Below are 22,183 nucleotides of genomic sequence, written 5' to 3' on the forward strand. Positions count from 1 at the left end.
CCCTCTCTAAAGACATTTCAGGATAATGGGGGAAACAGATTTAAAGAGACAAGAGTGTGATAAACTAAATGCTATGATAAATCTTTGAACAGGGCAGAGAAGGGAGTCACTTAACTGAAACCAGAGATCTGGGAAGACTTCCTGGCATACAGGAGTTAGGTCAAGAAGTGAATGGAGGCAAAACCTTCCGGTCAGGGGCAGCAGGGAGTGAGGAAGAGAGAGCACCATGCTTTTGAGCTGTAGGCCCGATCTCTCTCTCCTCTTAGGTAGATTTAAGGTTCAGATTATATGTTTATCACTGCCCAATTTGAATCTCCTCTTTGTTATAACTGTAGATGCTTAAAGTGAAACAGATCAAAACAGAAGTTTCGATTCCCCTTCTCAACCTGTTCTTCTCCCAGCCTTCCCATTTTAGCAAGTGGCATCACCAGCCAGTTTCATGCACCCTTACCTAAAGTGATCCCAGATCCCTTCTCCTCCGTCCCGCCTTATCCAGCCATCTTCAAGCCCACTTGCCTTCACCTCCAAAATGTATCCAGCATCTCTTCACCTTCAATGGTACCCAACCCTAGCCCAAGCCGCATTTCTAGAAGGTCCAACTTTTGTGATGCTTTCCTAGTTAGGCTCGAGGCCTGCCTTCCTACAATCTAGTCTCTACATAGAAGCCAAAGTGATCTTTTAAAACTGTTCACCAGAACAGATCATTCTCCGTATAGAGCCTCTAATGGCCTTCCACTGAATTAAAATAAGCCTAAACACCTGACTTTGACCTCTCACATCCCCCTGGTTTGGCCCACCTCTCTCTTTGAGCCCGCCTGCCGTGTTTTCCCCCTGCTCACTATGCCTCAGCCATGTAGACCTTCTTTCTGCTTGTTTTCATCTAGGGTCTTTGCACTTGCTGTTCTTTCTGTATGGGTCCCTGATGTTTGCAGTGGAGGTGACCCAGTCACCACCTTAATAAAAGCCTTCCCTAATAACCAGTTAACCCCGTTCCCATCCAGTTACTTGCTATGACAAAGACCTCATAGCACCTTGCTGCTGTTCAGTCACTAGGTCATGTCCAACTCTTGTACAACCCCAAGGACTGTAAGCCCACCAGGCTCCTCTGTCCATGGGATTCCCCAGGCAAGAATACTGGAGTGGAATGCCATTTCCTTCTCCAGGGGAATCTTCCTGACCCAGGGATGGAACCCGCATCTTAGGCATTGGCAGGTGGATTCTTTTCCATTGAGCCGTGAGGAAGCCCTCATAGCACACATTAATTTCTTGAATTATCTGTGCGCTGTTCCTTGTTGACTGGCTGTCTGTGGCACCAGCGTGTAGGATCAGTGAGAGTGAGGCTCTCTGTTGGTCTCTGTTCTTGGTCATGGCTGGGTTCCCTGTATTGAGAGTGGCCAGAACCAAGTAGGTGCTGTATTCTCCTTCTTCCACTCCCTTGCATTCCTGCTGATGCTTCTGCACTCACTCAATTCCTTCTTTCAGTATGAATGTGTAAGTACTAGTGGAGGACCTACTCCGTGAAGTCCTTTTTCATCTCCCTCTCAGTTATGGGGCTGTGGTCAGTACTATTCAGATTCATCCTCAAGTGTGCTCGTATTAATCTGTGGGTCACTAGCTATTTGCCACGTTGAAGACTGGGCAAATATGATAACTTAATGTTTTCTGGTTGACATTTTCTGAATGATTACCTTTGTTCTTTGATGCTTTTTGGAGAAGGAAATGGCAGCCCACTCCAGTGCTCTTGCCTGGAAATTCCCATAGACGGAGGAGCCGGGTAAGCTACAGTCCATGTGACTTCACTTTCACTTTCTTTGATGCTTTTTATGATTCTAGAATAAATGAGTTGCTTCTCTTTCATTCTAGAAATCCTTCCTGTTTGATAAACGGCCGCTCAGTCCTGAGATTAATGCTTTTAAGCAAGAGGAGTATTCCCAAAGTCTCCTGAAACAAATGGATCACAGACGGGAAAAGGACATAAAGCAAAGGCAAAACAGAGAGCTGATGGACCGCCTGGAACAAGTGCAGCTCACAGAGGAGTGAGTCTCTGAAAAGACGGGTTTGGAATGTTCATGGGACACTTCTTCCCCTGTAGGACTGAATCATCGCTGGCAGTCCCGTTAGTACAGCTGTGCGCATTAACCCAGCTAGCAGCCAGTACCATAGCATAACACTTCATTAGAAACGAGAAAAAGCCAGCATTATTATAACTACCATTATAGTAACAATGGCTGCTTAAAATCATTTTGATTACAGAGTATCATTTTGTATTTTTAAGTGAGATATTATTTTTAAACTTTATTAATTTGGCTGCATCGGGTCTTCATTGTGGTTTGTGGGCTTCTCTCTAGCTGTGGTGTGCAGGCTCTAGGGCTGCAGCCTTAGCTGCCCCGTGGCATTTGGGACCTTAGTTCCCTGACCAGGGATCCAACCTGCATCCCCTGCATTGGAAGGCAGATTCTTAACCACTAGACCACCAGGAAAGTCCCCATTTTGAACTGTTTTGTGGTCACTAATCCTTGTAGATGGCAGAAAGGACCTGCTTGAGCAGGCTTCATTCCATTATTCCCAGATGACCACAAGGCAAAGCTGAGTTTTATTATAACTAAGAAGGGGGGTCCCGTGGAACCCAAGGGCAGAAATGTATGGGAGACCCAGGAGGGCTGAAACCAGGGTCTAAAATCCTTGTAAAAAACGCTTTCCATCTGCTAATATCCACAGGTCCTTAGGTGACATTGTCTGTATTCCAGCTGGCACTTGGATGAATTTCAATTCCAAATTTTTAGGAAAGAATCTGATTGGTCCTGCATGGGCTATTGGAGACCTAGGTTAGGGCCAGGGCCACAGAGTTCAAACATGCTAGAGGGGATACACTTCTGCTACTGGAGAGAAATTAGGGAGGCTGCTGGGGTGAGAGAGAGACCTCCGAAACAAGTAAGCAGCTAGATTCTGTGGCCAAAAAGCTGTTTTCTAGAAAATGCATATGTTTTGTTATATTCATTTTACAGATCATGTGGAGGTGGCATAAAATAGATGCGTGTTACAATAGGAAGATCACTCTTATAAAGGAATCTTGTGATGAATCATTTTATTGTGTTACAGACATTTTCTCCTTTTCTATCTAGATTTTTTTAAGCCTGGGGGGAGAAGGGGTGCCTGACTTACTGGCAGTGCATTTGGAAAATATGGTTGGTCAGTTGCTTATTCTCTACCTGTCCGTCCTTGTCTGCGGGCTTTCCCAGTGGCTCAGCGATAGGGATCTGCCTGCAATGCAGGAGACCTGGGTCAGAAAGATCCCCTCGAGGAGGAAATGGCAACTCACTCCAGTGTTCTTGCGTGGAGAATCCCATGGTCAGAGAAACCCTGTGGGCTACAGTCTATGGGGTCGCAAAGAGTTGGACACAACTGAAGTAACTTAGCAACAGCATCAGCTGTCCTTGTCTACTAGCTTATGGATTTGGATTTCTTTTTCTTTCTTAAAGTAAAAGTTCCTGGAAGGAAAAAAGTATCGCTTTTTGTTTATCAGGTTCTTATTCCTATTAATATTTATTAAACACGTGCTGTTGATGTTAATCTGTGCTACGAAAGACTCTAAGAAACTGTGCCCTCACCTTCTCTTATTTGTAACTGCCAGACTTGCTGCGCAAAGAGCCAAATATATAAAAGATAAGATGGAAGAAACACAGTGTTACAAGAGGGCTCTGGATGCCCAGGTAAGGGGACATATTATTACTTTAAAATTGTGCAGTGTTTCTGGCTGCTTTTGGTCCCCATGGATGGAGTAGTTGAAATCTGTAGGAATGAACCTCCAAGGGCTGGAAACATGACATATTTGGGAACAATTCTTAAACTGATTAACTAGCTGTAATATAGATTGCACTGATGCTGTAAAATCTGGACCGTGTGGGTATATCTGTCCCCAAGTAAGTGTTCTCTCCCCTTTATTGCTGTAAACAGTGATGTCCATGTAGCACATGTTAAACTGTTTTAATGTTTCCCGTATACACTGCAAACTACTGTAATTTACATGTGTTTCCTTGTTGTAAATAAGCTTCTCCTCCTATCCAGATTTTGTGTGTGTGTGTGTTCTACCAATTAACTACTTTTGCAGTTTTATTCCTTTGTTATTTTTCCTACTTTGTTTACGGAAAAAATAGAAATGCTGGAATCCCCACCCTCCCCTAAAAAGGTGTGCAGTGTTTCCATAGCATTCTAAACATGTGTGAATCCTGTAATGTTATGAATGCCCTTCTGTGTTATCCATTTGGTGTTTTTTGAGGCCCTTGTTCCTCCCGCCCAGGTGCTGGTTTTTGCCATGCCGCGGCCTGTGCCTGACGTCTAGTCCCTGGTATAACCATAATCTGCATTCTGTGTGTCCCTGCCTCAGATAAAGAACAGATGCCCTCAGCTGCCTGTGTTTGAGCCAGACTCTTCTAAGCCCATCTTTGGTAAGAATGAGGGTGAGATGATGGTGGAAAAGCGAAAGAGAGACCAGAACTACATGAAGCATCAGATGGAGGCCGCAGCTAACCACAAGAGGAGAGCCATCCTGCACCAGCTGGTGGATCAAAAGCGGGATTTGCTAATGCTGCAGAGGACACACCAAGAGTGAGACCCCTGGCGCTTTCCTCTCCTCCTCCTCTCCTGCCCTCCAGAGAAGCAGTCATAACAGGGAACACGCTGAAGAGTTACCATGCACAAAATATTGTTCTATGCTTATTATATGCTTTATCTCGTTTCATCCCTACAACTCAACCTATGGACAAAAGCTTTTAGATTAATAACAGAGCCATTTATTTATTTTTATTTTATTTTATTTTTTTAAATTTACAATATTGTTTTGCCATATATCAACATGAATCCGCCACAGGTATACACGCTCTCCCCATCCTGAACCCTCCTCCTTCCTCCCTCCCCGTACCATCCCTCTGGGTTGTCCCAGTGCACCAGCCCCAAGCATCCAGTATCGTGCATCGAAAACAGACCCATTTAAAAGGAATATTAATAAGCATACATATTATATAATGATGTAAGATAACCGATAATGAATTCTAAATGCATTATCTTTTTCATACTCTTTTCCATTATGATTTATTATAAGATGCTGACTACAGTTCTCTTACTGCTTATCTATTTTATATATAGTAGTTTGTATCTGTTAATCCCAAACTCCTAATTTACCCCTCCCCTACTCCCTTTCCCTTTTGGTAACCATAAGTTTGGAGAAGTAGCTGTTCGAGTCTCATACCAATTCTTATCACATTATTTATTTGCTATATTTACTATTTTGTGTTGTTTGCTTTCTTACTGTAGAGTTTTAAAAATACTCTTTAACCTCCTTTTTTTTTTTAATTGAAGTACTCAGCATTTCATAGTTTTAAAAGCTTTCTGGTGATTGCATTGGGCAGCTAAGTTCACGGGTGACATCTAGGTTCTGCAGGTTTGGTTCAGAAGGATGTCCCTTTGGAACTATGTATTCCTTGGTTGCGGTTTCCAGGTGGCTCAGTGGTACAGAATCCACCTGCCAATACAGGAGACACAGGTTCGATCCCTGGGTCAGAAAGATCCCCTGGAGAAGGCAATGGGCTACCCACTCCAGTATTTTTGCCTGGGAAATCCCATGGACAGAGGAGCTTGGCGGGCTACAGTTCCATGGAGTCGCAAAGAATCGGGCACAACTTAGAGACTAAACAATAGCGACAAAGTCTCAAACAAACTTTCTTGATCCTACTTCTCCCTCAAGTTAACTTTCCATAGTTCTCTTTCCCTGTTCAGGACAATGTCTGAAAAGAGTTGTCCACCCCAGCATTGTCCATAGGTGAGTCACAAATGTGCCGTCCTGCTCAAGTGGACACAAAGACATGAAACTCAGATCCTTTCTCAACCTCCACTAAATCCCTTCTGCAGAGAACTGTGCATATAGTAAGCTGTGCTGATGTTTGCTGGTGCAGGGATGCTGAAGGTGAGAACATTCTGGAAATCAGAGCTCTGAGCAAACACGACTGTGGTCTTTACTTGGTTATCTCTTTCGTTGGAGCTCTGATCATAAACTTCCTTTTCTGTATGGGCCAGGTCCTTGTCTTCTGTTTCTATATCCTTTACTAATTATTCCAGTCTCTCTCACTTCTCTTTTCTTTTCCAACTGGCCCACCTTCAGCCCATCTCAAGATGTGAATTTAGGTCTTCCTGTGGCAAATAGAAAGTCACTTTCTTTCAGAGAGAAATGATTTAGTCCGTGTGATCCAAAGATGCCTGCTGACGTAATTTTACTTGTTTTACATTTTTTTCTTTAAACTTTCCTGTTTTTGTTTTTAAAAAATATAACAACTCATGCTCACTAAAATTATCAATGGGTGGAGAGATTTTTTTTAAAAAGGCTGATAATCTCTCTTACCAAGTAGTCTATGTTAAGATTCAGTTCAGTTCAGTCGCTCAGTCATGTCCGACTCTTTGCGACCCCACGAATCACAGCACACCAGGCCTCCCTGTCGATCACCAACTCCCGGAGTTCACTCAAACTCAAGTCTATCGAGTCGGTGATACCATCCAGCTATCTCATCCTCTGTCGTCCCCTTCTCCTCCTGCCCCCAATGCCTCCCAGCATCAGAGACTTCTCCAATGAGTCAACTCTTTGCATGAGGTGGCCAAAGTACTGGAGTTTCAGCTTTAGCATCATTCCTTCCAAAGAACACTCAAGACTGATCTCCTTTAGAATGGACTGGTTGGATCTCCTTGCAGTCCAAGGGACTCTCAATAGTCTGTTCCAACACCACAGTTCAAAAGCATCAATTCTTCAGTGCTCAGCTTTCTTCATAGTCCAACTCTCACATCCATACATGACCACTGGAAAAACCATAGCCTTGACTAGATGGACCTTTGTTGGCATAGTAATGTCTTTGCTTTTTAATATGCTATCTAGGTTGGTCATAACTTTTCTTCCAAGGAGTAAGCATCTCTTAATTTCATGGCTGCAATCATTAGCTTTCTACATTTTTTCCTATTTCTTTTACAAATGCGTTAAAAAATGTACACATATATATATTTTCCTTCCATTTTGCAAATGAAAATAAGGTGTGTGAGATCTTATATATTACTCTACAACCCAACCTTTCTTTAACCTAATAATGTGCCATTAATTTGTATTTAGGTCAGTACATATATTAAAAAATTCATTTTTCTTTAATAACAGCATATTATCTATAATATATAATATGGTTTATATAGTTTAACTTTTGCACCATTGATGAACATTCACTTTATTCCCAGGTATTTTGCCACTACACCAATTTGGCATTAAACACTTTTCTTATATATCTTATACTGGTTGTTTTGTTTCTATTGGATAAATTCCTAAAATTGGTGTTGCTGTTAGTGGGAATGTAAATTGGTACAACCACTATGGCAAACAGTGGTGGTTTCTCAAAAAAAATTAGAATCACTGTTCAGTTCAGTTCAGTTGCTCAGTCGTGTCTGACTCTTTGGCACCCCATGGACTACAGCATGCCAGGCCTCCCTGTCCATCACCAACTCCCGGAGTTCACTCAGACTCACATCCATCGAGTCGGTGATGCCATTCAGCCATCTCATCCTCTGTCATCCATCCCCTTCTCCTGCCTTCAATCTTTCCCAGCATCAGGGTTTTTTCAAATAAGTCATCTCTTCGCATGAGGTGGCCAGAGTACTGGAGTTTCAGCTTTAGCATCATTCCTTCCAAAGAACACCCAGGACTGATCTCCTTTAGAATGGACTGGTTGGATCTCCTTGCAGTCCAAGGACCCCTCAAGAGTCTGCTCCAACACCACAGTTCAAAAGCATCAATTCTTCAGTGCTCAGCTTTCTTCACAGTCCAACTCTCACATCCATACATGACCACTGGAAAAACCATAGCCTTAACTAGATGGACCTATGTTGGCAAAGTAATGTCTCTGCTTTTTAATATGCTGTCTAGGTTGGTCATAACTTTTCTTCCAAGGAGTAAGTGTCTTTTAATTTCATGGCTGCAATCACCATCTGCACTGATTTTGGAGCCCAAAAAAATAGTCTGCCACTGTTTCCCCATCTATTTCCCATGAAGTGATGGGACCAGATGCCATGATCTTCGTTTTCTGAATGTTGAGCTTTAAGCCAACTTTTTCACTCTCCTCTTTCACTTTCATCAAGAGGCTCTTTAGTTCTTCCTCACTTTCTGCCATAGGATGGTGTCATCTGCATATCTGAGGTTATTGATATTTCTCCTGGCAATCTTGATTCTAGCTTGTGCTTCATCCAGCCCAGCATTTCTCTTGATGTACTCTGCATATAAGTTAAATAAGCAGGGTGACAATATATAGCCTTGACGTACTCCTTTTCCTATTTGGAACCAGTCTGTTGTTCCATGTTCAGTTCTAACTGTTGCATCCTGACCTGCATACAGGTTTCTCAAGAGGCAGGTCAGGTGGTCTGGTATTCCCATCTCTTTCAGAATATTCCACAATTTATTGTGATCCACACAGTCAAAGGCTTTGGCATAGTCAATAAAGCAGAAATAGATGTTTTTCTGGAACTGTATGATTCCACAATTCCACTTCTGTGTACATAACCAAAATATTTGAAAGCATACTCTTTCAGAGGTATTTGTACACTTATGTTCATAGCAGCATTATTTATGATAGTCAAGGAATAGCAACCCAAATATCCAATCACAGATGAATGGATAAATAAAGTGTGGCACACACATACATGGACTATTATGCAGCCTTATAAAGAAAGTTCTGACACATGCAACAATGTGGATGAACCTTGAGGACACTATGTTAAGTGAAATAAACCAGCCACACAAAAAAAGACACTGTATGACTTAATTTACATAAGGTAATTAGAGTAGTCTAATTCATGGAAACAAAGTAGAAGGGTAGTTGACAGGTTGGGGAGGGAAAAGTAGGGAGTTGTTTAATGGGTTTAGAATTTCAATTTTGCAAGGTGAAAAAAGATATTTCATATATGTTAGATACATTCCCACTAATTGCACGACAGTGGGAATATACTTAACACCATATATATGTATGTTTAGAAATGGTTAAGAAAGTCAATTTATGTGGGTTTTTTTTCTACAATTTAAAAAACTGAAAAGATAAAAAATGTTATGAAAAATGTATATAATAGGTACCATTCAGTCATTGAACTCCCATTGTGTGATAGGAATTGGCACTTTCTGTACGTTATCCTACTTAATCTCCATAATGACCACACAGTAGCTATTGAATCAATGCTTGTTAGAGGATAATGTGGCCGTGCTATTTTAGAAGTGAACCAGCACAGAGCACGTGACAGGTTTTATCGGCGGGTCCTGACACCTAGTGGCGGTTGGTACCAGTAACACAAGAGTCTTCAGAGCAGCAGGCTAAATCAAGGGTCACATTCAGTGAAGTCCCTTCTAGAATTTAATGAGAACTGACTGTAAGAGTTTTAGCTTGGCAAGAAAGAGACACATTTATATTGAGGCCAGTTTAGGGTGATTCACAACAGCCGTGAGTATGTGTTTGGAGATCAGAGGTAGAAACAACATTGGGAATGCTGGAACACTCTACTTGAAGGGAGATATTATACTGCAGTCATTTCTTTGATGACGTGACCCTCAAACACTTTTGTTTTTTAAAACTTCTTCACAATGTTGGATACATTCTCCATTCACTTTCTTTTGCCTAGTTATTTGTCCCCGCCCTGCCCCGCCCCGCCCACCTTTCTAACCATTCATTTGTATGCCTGTCTACATGTCTTGTAAAACTCCTGGAAGAACTGGTGGGCCGGCTACTGAGAGTCTGGACTAAAAGGAAAGAAACAAAGTATGGGAAACCATGTGAGATGAATCTTCAGATCAGCTAAATTAGCCTCAAAGGAAATAGATGGCTTTAAAAGCTGAATTTAATTGGAAGGAGGTTTTAATACTACTAATTTAAACCCAGATTGATGATGAAAAGCCTTAGATCCATAAATTATTTGCAGGAGTTTCACCATGTTTTTACAGTGTTCATGTCTCTTAGTCTGTTTCAAAGGGTGGGGAACAAAACCAGGACGTTTCCTGTTTAACTTAGAATAAAAGGAATGGGGCTCCTAAGGCTGCTGTCTTTCCCAGTATTACAAATGGAATCAGACTATTCTGTTCTCTCTAGGCACTTGGCAGACAGAAATGCTGAGCTTGAGCGAGTGAACAGAATCAACCAAAGCTTACAGGACAATTGGGAAAGGAGTGCTGTCATGAAGAAGCATCGAGACTTGGAGGAGAAGGCTTTTGAGCGGTAATACCTGATTGCACCTGAAGTTTTATTTGCAAAGCAAATCCCTTCTGCATCTTGTTTAGTTCCTACTAATCCTGGGATGACAGATAGGTTTTAAGTGTCAACTTCAGTTTATTAGCATTGACTGCCTAGAGAGCTTAGAGAGGAGGAAAGAATTCTGGGTTCAGTGGGAAATACTGCTGTGACCTGGGACGGCGACTGCTGTGTTGTATGCTATATGTTTGCCACCTCTGTGCTGATCTTTGCCTCTGTGTAATAGGTTTGTTTTCTTTTTGTGGAGGCTAGGAAGGCCTGGGGAGAGGGGAAGAGTGTGGAAATTCTCTTTGGAAATAATTAGCTGGAAATAGGAATTAGAAATAGAGTGTTTCTGCCTGAATGCATGTTAGGTTTATGGAATGATCTCATAAGAACAGAGTCATGGGGCTGTGGTTAAGACTGGCAATCAGAAAAGTGAGATGCCCAACCAAGAACACCTTCCTGAAATGTATTATATTCCCGCTCTCTCTCCCCTGCTATCTATTTACAATCTAGAGTCAGGGAATCTAGATGTTTTTAAGAATTAACACTAACTTTGGAGAGGCAGCTAATACTTTTTGCCTTATTTTTTCTTATTTCTAAGGTGGGGAAATTAAACATTGGCCTGGCTTGGCTAACACAGGAATTTGGGGGATCAAATAAAGAGATAGAAAATCATTATACTTTAAAAATTGAAAATGCTTTACACATGTAAGGTACGATTTCATAGAATATTAAAAACTTGAAGAAACAAAGTCTATACAATCAAACATTACAAAAACCTGAAAATACCAAAGTAACATTCAATTGCTAATTATCAACAATGTTTTATCATAAAAAATTGTTACAGTGGATCTTGATTTGTAACTAACCTTTTCCTTTTAGATTTTAAGGCATTCCTCACCTATCTTTCTAATGGGCAGAACCCATATTTTGTGACAATGAAAGTATGAGGGATGATGTGGAAAACAGATTTCAAAGAAGTGGGGTTGTTTGGCCTAGAGAAGAGGAAGAGAAAGGGAAGTTGGATATTTTAAACCATTGTCTTAATGTGAAAAAGCAGGTAAAAGGCAATAAGATTAATTAGTGTCAGGGAGATTTTAGTTGGATTTTGGAAGAAGGCTTGGCTAATGTTGCGATAAAGGATAGCGACATAACACACGCTTGAGTGGCAGGATGGCCTGACTGCTCCATGGCCACAGCAAAATGGACCTCTCACCTGAAGACGTAGGGCAAGCTGTGGGCAGGGACTCAAGTGAACGGCAGACAGGGAGGAGGAATTGGTTGGTGTTAAAAAGAAAACAAAGTAAAAGCAAAATTAAGGTTCATGTGTATGCAGTTGGCTTCCCTGATAGCTCAGTTGGTAAACAATCCACCTGCAATGCAAAAGACCTTGGTTCGATTCCTGAGTCGGGAAGATCCCCTAGAGAAGGGAATGGCTATCCACTGGAGAATTCCATGGACTGTATAATCCACGGGGTCGAAAAGAGTTGGACACTACTGAGCGACTTTCACTTTCTATGCAGTTAGCTTGTGATACTCCTTCCTATCCCCAAAGGAAGCCAGGTAGGTCTCCCCTGCCCATTGACAAGGGCGTCTTTTTTTTCCCTTTGAGGATTATCACTGATGTGTTTTTTATAGAATCCCACCTGTACAGGAATTTTGATAGGGTAGGGGAGACTGTGGAGACTGTCCTGCATCATAGAGGAAAATGGCTGAAGTGGAAAAGCAGCCATTGCCATCCCTTCATCTCTGCTTTCAACTGCTTTTGTCCTCTTTCTCTGTCTCCACTTTCTCTCCTGCCCTCCACTCACCAGAGGCTCCTGGCCCTCTGGGTCTTTTCACTGAAATCTAGTCTTCCCTGTCTTCACTGTTTGCTGATAACCAGCAGCTCAATGGCTTGATCTTCTCTCAAAAGCTGTCTCCTGGGAAGCCCGACAGGTGAAGGCCCCACACAGGGCCAAGCAGCAAACACCAAAGCTCTGGAGTTTTCCCATTGCCGCCGACTGTGTGACTCTGGGCAGGTCTTGTGTGCACTGAGGGTTTAGGTTGGGTGAGGGGAGAAGACTTGGGGGCAGACAGGAAGGTACCACTCAGAGCCTGTTATTGACCCGGAAGGAGACGCAGGACATGCCTTTCCTGGGGTGACCAGCAGGTGGCGGCGCAGGGGATCACGGATGGACCGGAAGCTCCTGGAGGGCAGGGACCCGGCGCTGCTCCTGCACGCTGTCCTGGCTCCAGCTTCCAGGCGAGGCATGCAGCAAGGACTCAGGGGGCGCTGGCCGATGACCGCTCTTCCTCCGTCTCTGCAGGGCCTCCGACAAGCTCTTCCTGCTGGACCAATGTGAGAAGTACCGGCGCTGCAAGCAGTGCCAGAGGCGCACGTCCAACAGGGGCGAGAGCAACCTGTGGCCCCTCAACAAGTACATGCACGGCTCCCGGCTGTTCGTATAAAACCCGGAGTCCGGGCCTGCGTCTCCTGGGGAAAGTCTTTTTCTTTTTTTTTTTTTAAAGGGTGGTGGTGAAACTTCATGTTTTTACTTTAGAGGAAAAAAAAAAAAATTACTGTGCCATTCTGGTGCTTTTTGGAGTAGATTGGATTCCTATAGAGGGCTTCTCCCTGCCCGTCTCCCTCCCATTCCTCCCCAGGCCACCAAGGAGCCTGGACTGGGAAGTGGAACCCTGCTTCACTGTGTTTGAGAGGGGGGTGCTGACCCAACCCACCACCCGCTCTGTGACTTTATTTAGGAACCTTTATTTTTCTTCACCTATAATGAAGAGTGTCATAATAAATACTTTGCACGACTTTTGACTGTGCAGAACAATTCGTGATGGTGAATCATACCACGCCTCCCCCAGCCCTAGATTTTTCCCAAGGCTGGAAATGTGTGAACCTCCCAAAGGTAGGTCAGGCTATTTGCCTCAGGCGGTCATAGCAATGCTTCTGGAGTTTTCTAGTTGATGACACACCTGGGACTTGTTGGGATCTCAGGGATATTTTTCCCTTGGTGAGCTTCTGGCCAACCATTCCACCATTCTGCCCGTTTCTGCACCACTACTGACTGTAGGTTTATTGTTTGGATAAGTGAATACTGTGAGGGGAGCCTGGCTGGCTTGCCAGGGTCCACTTTCTTCTCTCATTGCATCCAATCTTTTTTTATTGGAGTATAATTGCTTTACAATTGTGTTAGTTTCTACTAACACAAAGTGTTATCACACACACACATATGTATGTATATGTCCCCTCGCTCTTGAGCCTCCCTCCGTCCCACATCCCCATCCCACCCCTCTAGGTCATCACAGAGCCCCGAGCTGAGCTCCCTGTGCTATAGAGCAGCTTCCCGCTAGCTGTGTGTTTTACACATAGTAGTATATATTTGTTAATGCTACTGTCTCAGTTCACCCCACCCTCTCTTACCCTCCCTCTGTCTGTTCTCTATGTCTGCATCTCTGCTCCTGCCCTGCAAATAGGTTCATCAGTACCATTTGTCTAGGTTCCATGTATACCTGGCATCCATTCTTAAGCTGTACGTGCTATGGGTGAGGAAGAGCTTCGTGTTGAGGGACTGATTTTCAGTTAAGGTATATGTGCTCTTTTTAAAAAATATTTTCTTTTTTAAAAAATTAAAATTTGCTTGCTTTTAATTGGAGGGTAATTGATTTACAGTATTGTGTTGGTTTCTGCCAAATATCAACAAGAATCAGCCATAGGTATACATATGTCCCCTCCTTCTTGAATCTCCTTTTCACCTCCTATGGTTTGTGTGTTCTTAACCAAATTTTTTTCACTTATCTTTACCCTTTGGCTTTCTTCTCCCTGTCCTGTCCTACCACTTCAGGTGAAACAATGAACAAAGCAGAGCGATGTCTGGATTTCTGATATGTAAAAGCTAGGCAGAAAGTCCCTTAGACACTCTGCTTTCTGCCTGCAGCATTTTTCTTAGAAAGAAATGTGGGGAGATACAGAACATTGTGCTTCCCTGGTGGCTCAGTGGTAAAGAATCCACCTGCCAACACAGGAGACATGGGTTTGATCCCCTGGGTCAGGAAGAGCCCCTGGAGGAGGAAATGGCAACCCACTCCAGTGTTCTTGCCTGAGAAATCCCAGGGACAGAAGAGCCTGGCAAGATACAGTCCATGGGTCACAAAGAGTCAGACATAACTGACTAAACAACAATCTAGAACATTGTTTGCCCTACTCCAAATACAAAATAGGAATGTTTTGAGCCTTGAATAATTGGGAAAGTATTTACTTAAATTGATATTGGGCAAATTTTGTTGCTTACGTTATCTTTTTCTATCGAAACAAGTATGCTCTCTGGTGACTGAAACTGTCTGAAGCTCTCCCCTCCCGCATCCTGTATTAACCACTTCCTTCCATTTCCCCAGAAGACCCCTCCATGGGGGTTCCATCATCCCCAATATTTGAAACAATAGCCTGGCCCCAGGACTGCTTGACTTGCTTGAAAAACCCATCCCTGCCACACCCTTGGAGTACTTCTCTGTCTCTAATAAATAATAAATTCCTATAATAGCATTGTATGAATATATATCTATATAGAGAGAGACTGCCTTGTTAAAGAAAAAAAGACTTTAGGCAATGTTGATATGTTTGGGTGAAAAGATTTAAATTCATAGGTATTTTTACTGTAGGAACTGAACTTGTAATTTATTTTTTTAAGTATTTATTTATTTTGACTGCATCAGGTCTATGTTGCAGTACACAGGATCTTCTAGTTGTGAGCCATGGGATCTAGTTCCCTGACCAGGGACCGAACCGGGACCCCCTGCATTGGGAATGTGTGTCTTAGCCACTGGACCACCAGGGAAGTCCCTGAACTTACAATGTGTTACCCTGGGTAGCAGTACTGACTCTCAGTCTGTGTCAAGCACCAAGCTAGTGACCTGGAGATTAAGACCTCTTCAGTCCTTGCCTGCCTTGGGAGCACTTACGGTGTAATGCAGAGATGTGACTTGGAAAATCTCTCTGTAACAAAGCAGATACCTAATAGTGCTGTGCATTGCTTGTTTTGGAAAAGCAAGGTCGAGCCCTTGAGGCTGGTTAGCTTGACAGGGAAAGCTTTTGAGAGAGATGAGGCCAGGGCTGAGTTTTTAAGGAGAAATGGGAAATAGCTAGGTAAAGACTGACAAGGAGTCATGGCAACAGATGTCGAGGCCTGTGCTCCTGTCTGTTGAGACTAAGGTGGAGAAGTGGTTATGTGAGCTAGGTTATAAAAGCTAATTAAAAAAAAAAAAAAACATTCATTCATTTTAAGAACAAATTTTTTTGATGTTCATGAACTTTAAAAAATTTTTATTTGGAGGATAATTGCTTTACAATGTTGTATTGGTTTGTGCCATACAACAACGTGAATCAGCCGTAAGTATACTATATCCCCTCCCTCGCGGGCCTCCCTCCCCAGGTCACCCCTAGGGTCATCACAGAGCACTAGGCTGGGCTCCCTGTGTCATACAGCAGCTTCCCACTAGCTGTTTTACACATGGCAGTGTATCTATTTCAATATTACTCTCTCAATTCTTCCTACCCTCTCCTTCCATTACTGTGTCCACAAGTCCATTCTCTGTATCTGTGTCTCTAAGAATCAAATGTTATTATAGTCCTGAATTAAAACAGCTGATTTCATACAAAAAAAGAAGGCACAGTCTTTTTTTTTTTTTTTTGGAGCAAGTTTTCCTAATTTGGTACCTTGTTCACTGATCTTAACTGCTAATATTGTTTTAGTTCAATCCTGCTATTAGGCCAGACTCAATGAGAATGTCTTTTCTAAATCAATTTGAATTACTGTCTTCAAGTTCTGTCATTTCTGGAGCTATGGTACTGCCAGACCAGCTTAATGTATCAAAGGAGTTCCAATTTCAGTGGTTTTTAATGTTTTGGACAGTCGGGAATCTTTTGAGAATCTGATGGAAAATATGTATGTACTCTTTCCTAAAAATATGCACATTTTCATATACAACATGTTGCATATGATTAGGGGTATCCTAGAACACCTGGGCCACAGGTTAAGAACTCTTACTCTAAACAGCTTTATTTCAATGTTATTTACAAGCTCAAACTATCAAAAGTGAGCAAAGTGAAGGACTTTGCTTTTGAAAATGCCCTGTCAGTTCTAGGGAACTATGCCCATTTTTGCCTTCCTCTTTGACCCTATGTAAAAATAGTGCGATGAAATTGGAATGGCTGTTAGAAAACACTCCAGTAGTTTTCAAAATGTTTTGAGTAAGATTCAGTAAAAGAAATACACTTCATATTGAAACACAGAACTTGTGCACACACATAATGAGACAAAAGTTTTACAGGGCTCTACTTACCCCACCTATCTGCAATGGATTCTGATAATTTCTATTTTATTTCATTAAACATTTCTGATTAGATTGAACAGAGCTGATTTAACAGTCTGCTAGTGTAAATAGATAATTTTCAGTTTGATAAACATAGTTTTAATTGAATTTTTCCCTCTCATAGTACTTTGTAGTTGGCTCGAATTCATTAGTGGTTGAGATTGTATTATAATGGTATTCAACCAGGAGACTGAGAAATGCTTAGGTCCTATCTGGTAACCAGACTGCCTTCTCCTAAGGAACTTTAAGAAAGTGGCCACCTAGTTAAGATCCATTGTAGGATATTGACTTTTTTTTTGAGCAAGCAAAATCTTGACATTCAGAGTGCAAGTTCTATCTCATCTGTGGGTAGAAGAGTCAGCCTCATCTCTTCCAAAAGCTTTCCCTGTCAATCAGACCTGACTGCAAGGGCTCTGCCTGGCTCTTCCGTAATTCTCAAAGCCTGTGTTTCTTTGGGTCTGTTTTTCACATGTGTGGCTTGGGAGTAAACCTGAGACTTGTGTCGATTCACACACAGAATTAAGGGATTTCTTTCCCAGCTTTCTCCTCTCTGGAATTTCTTTAATGTTCTCCAGTGTCTTATTTCTAGTCCTCTGTCTATAAAGCCACAGTTTTTCTTGGAGCTTTAGGAAACCAGGGCAAACCAGAAGAAGAGCAGTAAGTGACAAGACAGAAACAAACGACAAAGATTCGTCCCACACTCTTCTGACCGTGGGGTGCCTTTTCCTGCTTCCCCTGGCCAGGAAGACAGGCTGTCAGCGTCTCCGGTACTTGGAACGCCGCCACCATCACTGCAGTTCATGACTGTGGCTGGTCTTGGCGCATGCCGGGGTTGGGGAGAAGGACAAAAAGGGCTTCCCTTTACACTCTAGTTCACAGGGAACCCTTTTCCTGTTTCTCTGGCCAGAAGAGGGGACTTCTCTTGAGTTTATGCTCTGTGTGTCAACTGGATCTTAGATTGTCCTCAGGGCAAACCAGAAGAGGAATAAATTCACCAGTAAATTCATCACTATACTAATCATTCTTCAGGTTTTGACTAGCTTATATAATCCCCCTGCTATTGTTTGCTTTTTAGAGTCCTACTTGCTTTCTATATTCTGTTCAATTACAGTCAAAGAGAAACCCTGGGGTGTGCTTACTCCATCTTGGCCAGCACCAGAAGTGTTTTATTTTGGTTTTGAGTCTCTATTCTTCTTCCTTTCACCTTTCTCTCAAACCAGGTGGTATGTCAGTCCTTTCATTTAAATTTTATTAGTTAGGATAGCACCTTAACAAAGATTAAATACTAGTAGCTTAACCACCATAATAAGTAGCTTAACCATTTTTTCAGGAAACAGTCTAGGAGTACATAGTCCAAGACAGTAAGGTGGTTCTACCAGATTCTCCTGTGGTTTCCACCACTGGTCAAGGCAACTGTTTCTGGTAGCATCTCCTAACTAGCAAGTTGGAAGAAAAGGGCAAGGTAGCCAGTGTGCAAGTTTTTTTTTTTTTAAGGAGTATAACCTGGAAGTGGTACCATTATTTCTGTCCATGTCCCATTGGCCAAAATTTAATCACATGGCTACACCATGCTGCAAGGGATCTTGGAGAATGAAGTCTCCAGCTTGGTGGCCATGTGTAGTGAAGTACTCAGGGAATGTTAGTACTAAATATAGGGGAAATAGATCCTATTGGACAACTGCCAGTCTGCCATATCCTAGAATTATGGCCAGAAGAAGCTACGAAATACCTAACAATGCCAGCTATGATATTTTTATTTTTGGAATATAATTGCTGTACAATGTGTTAATTTATGTTGTACAGCAAAGTGAATCAGCTATATTTATACATATACCCCTCCCTCCCTGCCCCCTCCCCCCCCGCCCAGGTCATCACAGAGCTCAGAGTTGAGCTCCTGTGCTATACCACAGGTTTCCACTAGCTATCTATTTTACATATGGTACTGTGTATGTCTGGAGAAGGAAATGGCAACCCACTCCAGTGTTCTTGCCTGGAGAATCTAGGGATGGGGGAGTCTGGTGGGCTACCGTCTATGGGGTCGCACAGAGTCAGACACGACTGAAGCGACTTAGCAGCAGCAGCAGTGTGTATGTCAGTCATAATCTCCCAATTCATTCCACCCTCCCCCAATATTTTAAAAATCTTAAAAAAATATAAAGCTGCAAAAAACATCTCTAGAGGCAGACACAAAGTGGGAGCAAGAATTCAGAGAAGCAAGCATCAGCTGGTGGGTTACCTATGACTTGGACCTTTTAAATTAATGCTAGAGATACATTTAAAATTTTTCAAATAATTTCAAGCTTACAAGGATTCAAGAATGGTAAAAATACCCCCCTCCCACCCCCAAACTAAATAAGGGTAAGTTGATGACATATCCCTTACCACTTCTAAATACTTTAGAGCATAATGCCTTACAAATAAGGATCAGTTCAGTTCAGTTCAGTTGCTCAGTCGTGTCTGACTCTTTGCAACCACGTGAATCGCAGCACGCCAGGCCTCCCTGTCCACCACCAACTCCCAGAGTTTACTCAAACTCATGTCCATCGAGTCGGTGATGCCATCCAGCCATCTCATCCTCTGTTGTCCTTCTCCTCCTGCCCCCAATCCCTCCCAGCATCAGAATCTTTTCCAATGAGTCAACTCTTCGCATGAGGTAGCCAAAGTGTTGGAGTTTCAGCTTTAGCATCATTCCTTTCAATGAACACCCAGGACTGATCTCCTTTAGAATGGACTGATTGGACCTCCTTGCAGTCCAAGGGACTCTCAAGAGTCTTCTCCAACACCACAGTTCAAAAGCATCAATTCTTCGGCACTCAGCTTTCTTTATAGTCCAACTCTCACATCCATACATGACCACTGGAAAAACCATAGCCTTGACTAGACAGACCTTTGTTGGCAAAGTAATGTCTGTTTTTGAATATGCTATCTAGGTTGGTCATAACTTTCCTTCCAAGGAGTAAGCATCTTTTAATTTCATGGCTGCAATCACCATCTACAGTGATTCTGGAGCCCAGAAAAATAAAGTCTGACACTGTTTCCCCATCTATTTGCCATGAAGTGATGGGACCAGATGCCATGATCTTAGTTTTCTGAATGTTGAGTTTTAAGCCAACTTTTTCACTCTCCTCTTTCACTTTCATCAAGAGGCTTTTGAGTTCCTCTTCACTTTCTGCCATAAGGGTGGTGTCATCTGCATATCTGAGGTTATTGATATTTCTCCTGGCAATCTTGATTCCAGCTTGTGCTTCTTCCAGCCCAGCGTTTCTCATGATGTACTCTGCATATAAGTTAAATAAGCAGGGTGACAATATACAGCCTTGACGTATTCCTTTTCCTATTTGGAACCAGTCTGTTGTTCCATGTCCAGTTCTAACTGTTGCTTCCTGACCTGCATACAGGTTTCTGAAGAGGCAGGTCAGGTGGTCTGCTATTCCCATCTCTTTCAGAATCTGCCACAGTTTATTGTGATCCACACAGTCAAAGGCTTTGGCATAGTCAATAAGGCAGAAGTAGATGTTTTTCTGGAACTCTCTTGCTTTTTCAATGATCCAGTGGATGCTGGCAATTTGATCTCTGGTTCCTCTGCCTTTTCTAAAACCAGCTTGAACATCTGGATAGTCTCCCATAAAACCACATTATAGCCACCAAAATCAGAAAATCAACATCTATTTTTACTATATAATCCAACAACTCAATTAAAAATTTGCCAGTTGTTCCAGTAATATCCTTTAAAATTAAAAAAAGTTATTTTACTTTTGGCTGTGCTGGGTCTTTTGCTGTGCAAGGGTACTGCTCATTGTTGTACGAAGGCTTCTCATTGCGTGGCAGGTAGCATCAATTTTGGAGCATGGGATCTAGGCATATGGGCTTCAGGAGTTGTGACATGCAGGCTCAGTAGTTGTGGCTCACAGGCTTAGTTGCCCCGAGGCATGTGGGATCTTCCTGAAACAGGGATTGAACCCATGTCCCCTGAGTTTGCAGGCAGTAATGTCCTTTTAAGCAAAAGGGTGCAATCTGTGATCATGGTGACATATTTAGTTGACATTATTTTCCTAATCTCCTTCTACCTGAATAGTCCTCAGCCTTTACTTAAGTTTCACAGCTGACACTTTTGAAGATTTCAGTCCTTCCACCAGGATGTATGATTTTTCCTCATGATCAAATTCAAGTATTTTCTCAGGAATACCACAGAAGTGCTGCTATGTTCCTTGTATACCATTCTATCAGGTGGTACCCACTCAGTCTTTCTCATTACTGGTCATGTTAACTCTGATCATTTGAATAAGTGATACCTGCTGGGTTTACCACTATCAAGTTGTTTTCTTTTGTAACCAATTGATACTTTATGATAGGTACTTTTGAAAGTAAATAAATATCCATTCCTCATCAAATTTCACTCACTAGGTTTAGCACATATTGATGTTTCTTTGCTAAATATATAATTGTGATGATGGTTGCTAAATACAGATTTTTGTAATTGCACTATTGCTGCTACATTTACTAGTTAGCATTCTACTCTAAGGTAAAGTGTTTTCTTCTCCCTATTTATTTATATCCATATAGACTTATGGTTTATTTTATTCAATGACTAATAATTCAGTACTATTATTGATATAAAAATCATGATCAGTGGGAGATCTTTAAGCTGGCTTCTGTGTTTTTTGTACTTTTATTTATTTTTTTTTGTACTTTTAAATAATTAAAAAAAATTAGAATGATTTTAGAGAATTCCTTGTACACTCTTCACTCAGTTTCCCCCACTGTTAACATCTTCTGTTTCTATGACATATTTGTTATAACTAAGGAATCAACCAGAGAAGGCAATGGCACCCCACTCCAGTATTCTCACCTGGAAAATCCCATGGATGGAGGAGCCTGGAAGGCTGCAGTCCATGGGGTCGCTGAGGGTTGGACACGACTGAAGTGACTTAGCAGCAGCAGCAAGAAATCAACATTGGTACTCTACCATTAATTAAACTTCACACTGTATTCAGATATCACTTGTTTTACCCTGATATGCATAAAATGTCCTTTTGCTGTTCCAAGATTCCATCTAGTATAGCATGTATCATTTGGTCGTCAGGTTATTTTTAGTCTCCTTTGGTCTGTGTATTTTTTGGTCTATGTCCTTTTGTCATATGCCTATCATTTTTTGAACACTTCCATAACTTTGTCATAATAAATGTTCTAGGCTAGTCATATTTTTGCTGCCCTACCTTTAGAATTAGCCATCTCCCCTAGGGGACTTTTAATGGAGAATGGTATTAGGAAACCATGATCTGAGTGCTAGTTGTTCTCATTGCTATTGGGTTGTCATTGCTTTAGGCCCTCTCTGCTCTCTGAAGATGAAGCTGAGGAATTCACACACACACACACACACACACACACACACACCTATCTATAATTCTATATATATTGAAATTATGAGTTTACAGTGACACAAACAATGCCAACCCCAAATCCTACAACTAGTTATACTTTTTCCCTTTCCATATTTGTAACTCCTGTCAGAGCAGGGAGAAGGCTAATTCCCA

General features: G+C 42.0%; 1 protein-coding gene and 1 long non-coding RNA gene across 3 annotated transcripts in view; both read left to right on the top strand.

Moving 5' to 3' along the window:
• CCDC81 (coiled-coil domain containing 81) overlaps window positions 1-13,085 on the top strand; it is a 43,033-nt gene extending 29,948 nt beyond the window's left edge. For both annotated transcript variants that reach the window (XM_086384721.1, XM_086384722.1), the window contains exons 12-16: window positions 1,864-2,036; window positions 3,632-3,710; window positions 4,385-4,605; window positions 10,146-10,271; window positions 12,599-13,085. In XM_086384721.1, coding sequence (XP_086240847.1) covers window positions 1,864-2,036; window positions 3,632-3,710; window positions 4,385-4,605; window positions 10,146-10,271; window positions 12,599-12,740 — 741 coding nt within the window. In that variant the 3' untranslated portion in view covers window positions 12,741-13,085. The remainder of the gene's footprint in view (window positions 1-1,863; window positions 2,037-3,631; window positions 3,711-4,384; window positions 4,606-10,145; window positions 10,272-12,598) is intronic.
• A 21-nt stretch (window positions 13,086-13,106) lies between these two features.
• Window positions 13,107-21,850, top strand: LOC147342547 (uncharacterized). Its single transcript, XR_015157914.1, has 2 exons — window positions 13,107-13,189; window positions 21,454-21,850. It is a non-coding gene; the product is annotated as an uncharacterized LOC147342547 (long non-coding RNA).
• The last annotated feature ends 333 nt before the right edge of the window (window positions 21,851-22,183 follow it).

This window comes from Bos grunniens, chromosome 29 (assembly GCF_055505025.1).
Source record: "Bos grunniens cultivar Pamir isolate PY7600 chromosome 29, Bosgru_T2T1.0, whole genome shotgun sequence".
Taxonomy (NCBI): Eukaryota; Metazoa; Chordata; class Mammalia; order Artiodactyla; family Bovidae; genus Bos; species Bos grunniens.